A 10,449-nucleotide genomic window follows, 5' to 3' on the forward strand; every position below is an offset into this window, starting at 1 on the left:
TATACTATCAATTCCTGGGGCCTTGTTTTTTTGCAGCTTCTTTCTGAGCGCCTTGAAGTTCCTCCTTCATCACCAAAGACTTGATCACCTCTTGTTTTATGAAATTCTTCTGTGTCACCCAATTCTTTTTGGTACAGTGATTGTATATTTATTCCATCTTTTAATGCTTTCTGGATCATTTCATATTTTTCCCATAGCATCCTTAAGTATTGCAACACATGGCTTTGTTCTCCAAGTCCTTCAGGTTAAGAAATGCCTAGCAAGTTTGGCCCTTTTAATTTTCTGACTCCAGCTCTTTGCTCATTTCATTTTAATACTTTGCTTTGTCTTCGCATGCTGCCCTTTGAAATCTTCTGTTCAGCTCTTTAACTTTTTTATTTATTCCCTTGGCTTTGATTTCTCGTCTTTCTTGTGCAATATTCAGGCTCTCCTCTGACATCCGTCTTGGTCTTTTCTTCCTCCTCTGTCTTTGTAATGACCTTTTGAATTTTTCCTGGATAATGCTCTTGATATCCTCCCACAGCTCATCTGGTCTTTGTTCATTAGTGTTAAAAGCCTCAAACCTATTCCTGAGATAGTTTTTAAACTCAGGTTGATTAGACTCAAGGTCATATTTTGGTTCCTGTGGATTTGATTTAATTTTCCTTAGCCTCATCTGGAACTTGCATAAGTATAGTTGGTTGTCTGTTCCACAGTCAGCACCTGGCCTAGTTTTCACAGCTAATATTGAGATTCTCTAGCGATTCTTTCCACAGATGTAATCAGTCTGATTCCTGAGCTTAGCATCAGGTAAAATCCATGTGTATAGTTTATGATTATATTTCTTATAAAAGGTATTTGCTGTGAATAACTCACTGGTTGTACAGAATTTTATCATTCTATTTCCAGCCTCATTTCTGTCACCAAGTCCATGTTTCCCAAGTACTGATCCTTCTCTGTTCCCAACTTTTGCATTCCAGTCACCCATTACTATTATTGCATCTTGATTGCATGTTTGATCAATTTCTGACTACAAAAATCAGTAGGAGTCTTCTATTTCCTCTTCATTCACTCTGGTTGTTAATACATATATTTAAATAACAGTGGTATTTATTGGACTTCCTTGTAAGCATCTGGATATTATCCTATCACTTATAACATTACATTTTTAAATTTTATTTTATTAATTTTAATCAACATTTACAGAGATTTTGGATTTCCATTCATTCATTGTTGCACTGTTTTCTCTACCCACCCCCCCAGTTCGTTTCTCTTTTTTTTCCCTTGAAAATCTGTTTTAAGTGACCCGTAGCCACAGTGCTTGTCAAAACCAGTTCTGATTAATCTCCTTTGTCAGTGTGTCCTTTGCTATTCCCTATCACTCCTCACTGAGAAAGATTTCACCCTGATTCATAAGGAAAAGGGGACAGCATATTCTCTTAGCTACTTCCTGCTGAAAAGGGACGCTGTAGGTTTCAGTGTGAAGATTTCTCACTACTCTAAAGGGCCCCTTTGGCAATAGGAAACACGTAGACTATTGTGGAGATTGATTTTGGAATTTAGATGGACTGTTATCAGTTGTGCTTAGCCATACATGTTCATATCCTTGAAGATGTATCATGGAACTGTTGCAGCCACAAATTTAACTAACAAGTTAAAAGTACATGAGTCAAACATTAAAAGCAATAATATTCCAAGTAGAGGTTCTAATAGTGGCACAAATCAAGTTACAGAGGAAAGGTAGTTCTTAAAATAAAAGGCTTATTGACTAGCACTTTGTCTATTACAATATAAAGGTTAGGAACCACAAGATGTTGAGGCCTCAGCTATATCATTTATTGTTCTGAAGTCCTGGAGCAAATTCCATCTACCACTGGGTTGTTTTACAGCTCGGAAGTCTGCATGCAAGGCAGAGGTGAAGTAAGGAACTGCTTATGACGTTTCCCATCAATTCCAATAACTAAGAAATAGTGAGAAGAGTTGGGACCTCAGCAGGCTGTTAGGACCAAATAATAGGCTCCTGTGTCCCAGTGAAAATTAATATACTTGACAGTAATGTTAATGCTCACCCACGGCTCTTCTGGGAGGATCTGAATCGTTGAAGCTTCCTCCTTTGTTTCCAGCTGGGAGCTGGGGCCTGTCAGTCCTGTCAGCCACGAGGACCTGATGTGGGCCGCCTATGGCCAAGTGTCCTTCAGATCCATACTTAAAGCAAATGAGTGGAGCTTCCTCTCTATTCCCTTGTCTATCTGTGGCTCTGGTCTCTGACACTGTCTACTGAAGTGGCCCAGCTTTCCACAGTGGAAGCAATTCTGACCTCCTTTATTACCTTTGGGTGGCATTGTTTATGAGTAAGACTTCCTTTTTTTGACACAGGCCCTAAACTGGCAGCAATAGCTGCCCCAATAATTTTGGCCATTCTCTGGTCTTTTAAATTGTTTTTCTGTTTTCTATTTCATTTATTTCTGCTCTTGTTTTTATAATTTACATTTTTTAGAGGGTGTCGGGGTTTCTTGCTGTTCTTTTTCAATTTGTTGGAGATATTGGGTTAGTGAGTCAATTTTCATTTTTCCCACCTTTTGGTGTGTTTGCTTATTACTATAAATTGACCTCTACTGCTTTGGCTGTTTCCCAGAGGTTTTGACAAGTGGTGTTTTCATTGTCATTTGTTTCAAGAAACTTTTTAATTTCATTTTTTATTTCTCCTAGTACCCAGTCATGTTCAAGCAAGGTGTTGGTCAGCTTCCAAATGTATGGGTTTTTTTCTACTTTATTGTCCTATTATTAATTTCTAATTTTGTAGCATTATGTTCTGAAAAGATGGTTTGTATTATTTCAATGTTTTTTAATTTATTGATGCTTGCCTTGTGACCTAGAATGTGATCTATTCTAGAGAATGTTCCATGCAGACTGGAGAAGAAGGTATACTGTGCTTTTTTGGTGTGCATTAGCCTATAAATATCTATGAGGTCAAGTTGGTTTTTTGTGTGGTTTATTTCTTCATTAACATTGTATTTTAAGATGTATTTAGAAATTACTTTTTTAAAAACTATGAAAGCAACTCCATTTTCCTCATCTTTTCATCTCTAACACAGTAGGTTATATGGCTGTCTGATTCAAAATGTCCCATGCCAGTCCATCTCATTGCTCTAATACCTAATATGTCGATATTTACGCGGTCCATTTTTTTATAGACAGTGTCAAATTTTCCTGCATTCTTGCTTCTCATATTCCACATTCAAATCACTAATGTCTGCTTACAACTATTCCTCCTCCTTTGTGTTTCCATATTTGAGGGCTCAGTCTCAGTTGCCATATTTGCTAATCTACTCCAGTTAACTTAATTTTTAGTATTTCGTCTTGTGGTTTGCTATTCTAAATAATAGTGCTTCTCTTGTTTCCTTTTCATTGTTTTCTTTGTTGATGTTGAGAAAGCCAACTGATTTTTGTTTGTTGATCTTACATCTTACCACTCTGCTGAACTTGTCTAATAGGTCTAACCCCTTTTTTAAAGTATTTGAGGTTTTCTGTGTACATTGTTTTATCACCTGTATATAGTGAGGGTTTTACCTCCTTTTAGCCAATTTGAATGTTTCTTGTTTTCTTCTCTTTTCTATTTGCCTTAGCTAGAACTTCCAATACAATAGGGAATAGAAGTAATGATGGTGGCAACCTTGCCTGGTCCCTGTTTGCAGGGTTTAGTCTCTCTCTGCATTGAGAATGACATTGACTTTTGGTTATGCATATTTACTTTTCACTATATGGAGAAAATTTCCCTCTCTTCCTAGTTTGTTGAGTGTTTTAGTCAGGAATAAGTGTTGGGTTTGTCAAAGGTCCTTTCTGCTTCACTTGAATCAGGATTATGTGGTTCTTGTCCTTTGCTTTATTAATGTGATGAATTGTATTGTTTTTCTTTTGTTGAACCATCCTTGCTTGCTTGTTAGGAATCTCACTTGATTATGAAGAATTTTTTTTAATATACTTTGGATTTGATAGGTTAAGGTTTGTTAAAGATTTTGAGATCTATGTTCATGAGACGTACTGATCTACAGTGCTCTTTTTTGGTGATGTCTTTATTTGATTGTGTTATCAGGTATATTGTTATGTCATCGAATGACTGACAGTCTTCCTCCTATTTCTGTATTTTGAAGGAATGTACATAGGATTGTGACAGTTCATCTTTGAATGTTTGGTAGAATTCATTGACAAAGCCATCTGGACCAAGGCTTTTGTTGTTGTTGTTGAGAGTTTTTAAATGATCTGCTCAATTTCTTCTTTCGTGATGGTGATGGTTCTGTTCAAGTATTCTACCTCAGTCTGTTCAGTTTGGGTAAGGTGTTGCTTTCTAGGAGTTTGCCCATTTCTTCTAAGTTTTCTAATTTTTCGGTGTGTAACTTATAATATTAAAGTACTCCATTATCAACATTTTCATTTCAGCTGGTTCTGTTAGGATATTGTCTCTTTCATGTCTTATTGGAGGGCTTGTAATCTTTTCTTTTGTTAAGTTTAGCAGTGATTTGCCTATTCTGTTGACTTTTTAGAAGAACCAGCCCCTGGTATTGTTGATTGCTTCAATTTTTTTCTCTATTTCATTTATTTTAGTCCTTGTCTTTATAGTTTCCTTTCTTCTATACACTGTAAGATTAGCAGCTTGTTCTTTTTCTACTTGTTGGTGCTGTTGAGTAGTTTGTTTTACTCCTTTTTTCTTTTTAATGTGTGTACTTATTCCTATGAACTGACCTCTGAGGACTGCCTTTGTCTTAACCCAGAGATTTTGATATGTTGTAATTTCATTTTACTGAGTTAAGATAAACTCTAGTGCTATTTGTATTTATCATTTTTTTTTAATTTTGTGAATGAATTTATATTTGATACCTTTAAATATCATTCTACCTTACAGTTGTTTTTTTGTTTTTTTTGTTTTGTTTTGTAGTGATTTATTTACAAAGATAGTATACATTGTTTTTCACACTGGATCTTTTCCATTTTCTTCAAACCCTCCCTCCATCAAATTGTGCAAACATATGATTACTGATACCTCCCCCCGGATCCTCAACCCTCTGCTTCCACCCTCCCCCCGTGGATCCTTATACTTATTCTAAAATAATGGTCTTATACGGTATTTGTCTTTATGGGACTGAGTTAGTTCACTCAGCATAATGGTCCCCAGTTAAGTAGTGATTTACAAAATCATTGCTTCTGCATGCTGTGTAGTGTTCCATCATGTGAATGTACCGCAGTTTCTCAATCCATTGGGTTGTGGTTGGATATTTGAGCTGTTTCCACATTCTTAACGATGGTGAATAATGCTGCTATGAACATTGTTGTACAAGTCTCAACCATTTGTGCCTCAGTTCTCATTCTCTTGGGGTATATTTCAAGTAGTGGCATAGCTGGGTCATATGGAAACTGTCTTCACCTTCTGAGGAAGCGTCAAACTGCTTTTCAGGGTGGTTGTACCATTGTACAATCCCACCAACAGTGTATAAGAGTTCCTATCTTGCGACATTCTTTTCAACATTTATTACTTACTGTCCTATTAAACTTTGCCACTCACCTTTTGTTTTCAGAAATGCTTTCCTTATTCAGGGTCTCTTTCCTCTCCAAATAAACTTGACAGTTTCTCTTTCAATCTTCTAGAAAAATTAATTTGTTATCTGTATTGGGATTTCATTGAATATATAGAATGCTTTTGATAGAATTGATATTTTCACAATATTGAGTCTTCCCATTCATGAATAGGGCACATTTTTCATTTCTTTAGGTCTTTTATTGTGTCTTGCAGAAATATTTTGTTGTTTTCTTTATATAGTTTTTTTGTATCTCTAGTTAGATTCGCTCCCAAGTATCTCAATTTTTGGTTGGCCATTGTAAATGGTATTGCTTTCTTGTATTCCTTCTCTGTGTTTCCTTTGTTGTTGTAGAGGAATCCCAATATTTGGATATTGATCTTATATCCTGCCACTCAACTAAATTGGTCTGCTTGCTCTAACAAGTTTGTGGTTGGTTGGAGGTTTTTGTGTGTGTGTGTTGTTTTTGAGCCCTTGGGGTTTTCTGTGTTCATTATCATATCATCTGCATATAGCGATAGTTTAACCATCACTTTGCTGATCTGGATGCCTTTTATTTTCTTCTTTTGTTGTATTGCCTTAGCAAGCACTTCCAGTACAATATTGAACGAAAGTGGTGATAGTTGACATCCTTATCTGGTCCCTGTTCACAGGAGAATGGTTTTAGTCTGTCTCCATTGAGAATTCTATTTGCTTTTGCTTTTCATATCTACTTTTCACTGTGTTTGTGAAATTCCCTTCTATTCCAATTTTCTGAATGTCTTTATTAAGAAGGAGTGTTGGATTTTATCACATGCATTTCTGCATCAGTTGCTAATATCTTTTTTAAAATTTACTTTATTATTTTGTGTTTGTACTGTCAGATTAGATCTGACTGGTACTGGAGATTGTCCCTCCTTCTCCAGCAGAGCATCTGGTGGATTTGAACCACGCACCTCTGGAATTGAGTTGCTAATATCTTACAGTTCACAGTTTTATTTTCTAAATTGAGCCTGTGAGCTTGTTTTGTTATATATTAATTATGAGTTCAGTATTATAAATTAAATATATAACAAGTTTAATAGCAAATAAATATATAACAAATACATAGCAACATCCAAACACATGCTCTTTAGTTCTGTATTTTTATATTTGATTCTACTTTAAACCTGTGTATCACTCTATCCATTTTGAGATGATCCAGAGGAAACCAAATCTAGAAAGGGCCTGCAAATAAAAGATAAAGCATATGTGAGCATTTAGAGATGTGAGCCTGGGCAGAGGGCGGAGTGTAGTCCGTGGGTGTTCCTTCTTCCTGGACCTATGCCCACCTCTGGTGTAGTTACCAATAGTTCTGTCTTCACTCTCAGAGCCACCTTTGTGGGAGAACCACTTTTTTGTCAGTGCAGGGTACTGATATTACTTATTAGGATAGTGACATAATTACATCTGGTGTTTAAGGCCCCACAGAACTTACACAGAAATCTCATTTGTACTAAGTACATTGAGTAAAATTAAGTTTGCAAATTATTTGCATTCAAATGGATTTATTCTAATGTTTTTATTCTGAACTTTATCTTAGATATTTCTTTCCCCTTTTTTTTCCTTGAAGGTAGCTTAATTGTTTCAGAAAGAAATCTAACAAGATGAGGAGAAAGTAAAATGAGGAAGTTGGAGAAAGAAAACACCGAGGAGGAAGTGTGTCCTTACTGTGTTTCATGAGAGCACCTGTGGATTTCCTTGTTAGGAATTTACTACTGATTCCTAAATGTCGCCACATGTAATATTTACACCTGCTCTCTGAGAAACAGTCAGCATTGCTTATTTGCATCTTCATAGAGTTGTTCCCTTCTTGAATTTTAATAGATGTCATCAAGAAAGATTTTGCATTTAGCAAATAACTGGGGATTTAAGTAGAAATCCCATATTCCACTCTTCAGGTTCTTTTTCAAAGTTAAACTTTTCTTTGATGATCTGAGATGGGAGAGAAACAGATGGACAGGAGTGGGAAAATTGTCTAATGGAGTCATTCAAATTCTCACATCTCTTTTCTTCAGGAACTTTGTCATTATTGTTGTTGTTATTGTTATGTGCCATCGAGTCGCTTAGGACTCATAGCGACCCTAGGTACAAGAGCCCTAAATGCCATTCTATCCTGTGCCAACCTCGCCGTCTCAAACACACTCATTCCCACCACTCCACTCACAGATTCAATCCATCTCATTGAGGGTCTTCCTCTCCTGCGCCGTCACTCCACTCTCCCAAACATGATATCCCTCTCCAAGACTAGTCCCTCCTTGGAACATGCCCAAAGTATGTCAGACAAAGCGTCAGAATCCTTGACTCCAAAGAGCACTCCGGCTTCACCCTTTCCAGGACAAACCTGTTTGTTCCCTTAGCATTCCATGGTATAGTCAACACTCTTCTCCAGCATCACAGCTCAAAGACATCAATTCTCTTTCTATCATCCCTATTCACTGTCCAACTCTCCGATGCATAGAGAAGACTATAGCCTGGATCAGGTGCACCTTAGTCTCCAGCCTGACATCATTGCTCTTCAGTACTCTTGAGAGGTCCCTCACAGCTGACTTTCCCAATGCAATTTGTCTCTTGATTTCCTGGCTGTTGAAACCAAGAGTGTTGACTGTGGAACCAAGTAAACTAAAATTGTTAACTATCTCAGTCTCTTCTCCATCCATACTGATGCTGCCAATTGGCCCAGTGGTGAGAATCTTTGTTTTCTTGATGTTGAGCTTCAGTCCATATTGAAGGCTGCAGTCCTTGACCTTCTGCAGCAAGTGCTTTAGGTCCTCCTCAGTTTCAGCAAGCAGGGTTGTGTCATCTGCATAACACAGGGTGTTGATGACTCTTCCACTAATCCTGATGCCACATTCCTCCTCGTACAGCCCAGCATCTCAGATGATCTGTTCTGCATACAGATTGAAAAGGTATGGAGACAGAATACATCCCTGACAGTCCCCCTTCTTGATTTTGAACCATGTAGTGTCTCCTTGCTCTGTTCTGACGACTGCCTCTTGGTCCAAGTATAGGTTTTGCATTAGCATAATCAAATGTTCTGGTATTCTCATTCTTCTCAGAGTCAGCCACAGCTTGTTGTGATAAACACAGTCAAAAGCCTCTGCATAGTCAGTGAAGCACAGATAGACATTCTTCTGGTATTCTCTGCTTTCTGCCAAGATCCATCTAACATTAGCTATAATATCCCTAGTACCACAATCTCTTCTAAATCCAGCCTGCACATCTGGCAGTTCTCTGTTGACATATTATTCCAAACGTTTTTGGATCATTTTCAGCAGAATCTTGCTTGCATGTGATATTGATAGTATTGTTTGATAATTTCCACACTCTGTTAGGTCACCTTTCTTTGGAATGGGAGCAAATATCAATCTTTTCCAGTCAGTTGGCCAGCTAATTGCCTGTATAGGAAGTAATTTTTACAGAATAGCATCTCCATATGATTTTCCTTTGTGTAGCAGTACAGTTTCCTTGACCCTATACAAATCTTGTTCTCTTCCACCTCTGTTGGGGAATTTTGGGGAGGAAGAAAGGGCCTCTGGCCAGAACAGATCTCCTGAGCTCCAGATAAGTGCAAGCCTCTCAATGGCCTTTAATACGGGGTAGAGAAAGCTCTCCTGTATTTGGCTGTACTGGCTTGAGAAAGCTCGCCACCTGGAAAGATGGCTGCTGCATCTGTTGAGCTGGGAGTAGTCCACAGAAGGCTGAGGTTCTCCTATCCAGTCCACACATCCCATGTCTGCAAACCCCCCCTATCCTGTCTTCCTGTTTACTTTTTTGTGTATAAGTGCACTGCAGCCTCCAATAAAACTGAGCTGAATCGACTCTCTGATCCTCTCCCGGAGTGGTGTGTGTCCATCATGCTTACCCCCATCAGCGTGTTGTTCTTTGTTGCTGGCGAATGGAAAGTGGCATACCTCAATGTGGAAAGTCTTGAAAATATTTATGAAATACACTAGCAGTAACAAAAAGCTAGAACCATTGTATTTCTTTCTGGGAAAGGCTAGACTGCTTTGTTGCTACAACTAAATTATTTCTTTCTTTTTTCATCCATTCCATTTCCTGGCTTAAATAAAAGAAAGTGTCTTCATTTTGCCTAAATACAATTATTATTTAGAACCTAGATTCTAAGTAATCAGATTGAGGTTTTTCGTCTTGAATAGTACTATAAATTTCATTTTGCAGTATACTCTATAGTTATGCTCATAGGCAACCAAGTATACAGAATTGTTATTTTTCTGGTTGTAAATATTAATTCAGTAAAAAGCCTCTTTGTTTCAGGATGGAATTGTTGATCCTGAGGACAGTACTTTACGAGATTTTTGTGGCCGCTGTATAAGAGAATTCCTAAAATGGTCCATTAAACAGACAACACCACAACAACAGGAAAAAAGTCCACTAAACACCAAGTCCCTTTTTAAGCGACTGTACCACTTTGCACTGCACCCAAGTGCTTTCAAAAGGCTGGGAGCTGCACTTGCTTTTAATAACATCTACAGGGAATTCAGGTGAGAAGCACACAGCTGGGAGGAGGGAGAGGGTGAGAAAAGAACGGTTTTGAAAGGCACTGTGTGTTTGACGCTGTACTTTCATTTATTCTTGTATCAGCATCAGTACATAATTGTGTATGGTTTGTTGTGCTGTGTTCCGAGAATTAAAAAGAATTAAAGCAATTAGTGCTGTGCTCAAGTTTAGTGACTACAGGGAGGAGTGAGTGTTAAGTGGGTGTGTGCATGCATAGGGAGCTCTGGTGGCCTAGTGAGTAAGGAGTTGTGCTGTCACCCCAAAGGTGAGTTTGAATCTACCAGCTGATCTGAGAGAGAATGATATACCTTCTCCTATGTAATTTTCAGTCTCTGAAAACCTGAAGGAGGGTCAGCTATAC

At 37.8% G+C, this 10,449-nt stretch overlaps 1 protein-coding gene and 1 pseudogene across 2 annotated transcripts in view; both read left to right on the forward strand.

The window, feature by feature from the left end:
- The window catches only part of LOC102847508 (DNA-dependent protein kinase catalytic subunit-like), a 309,905-nt gene that overhangs the window by 90,896 nt on the left and 208,560 nt on the right, over window positions 1–10,449 (forward strand). For both annotated transcript variants that reach the window (XM_006880417.1, XM_006880418.1), the window contains exon 28: window positions 9,846–10,072. In XM_006880417.1, the coding sequence (XP_006880479.1) occupies window positions 9,846–10,072 (227 nt within the window). The remainder of the gene's footprint in view (window positions 1–9,845; window positions 10,073–10,449) is intronic.
- The window catches only part of LOC102872743, a 10,510-nt pseudogene continuing 10,252 nt past the window's right edge, over window positions 10,192–10,449 (forward strand).

The sequence above is a fragment of the Elephantulus edwardii genome, unplaced genomic scaffold (genome assembly GCF_000299155.1).
Source record: "Elephantulus edwardii isolate Elephantulus edwardi_28Jun2011 unplaced genomic scaffold, EleEdw1.0 scaffold00008, whole genome shotgun sequence".
Classification (NCBI taxonomy): Eukaryota; Metazoa; Chordata; class Mammalia; order Macroscelidea; family Macroscelididae; genus Elephantulus; species Elephantulus edwardii.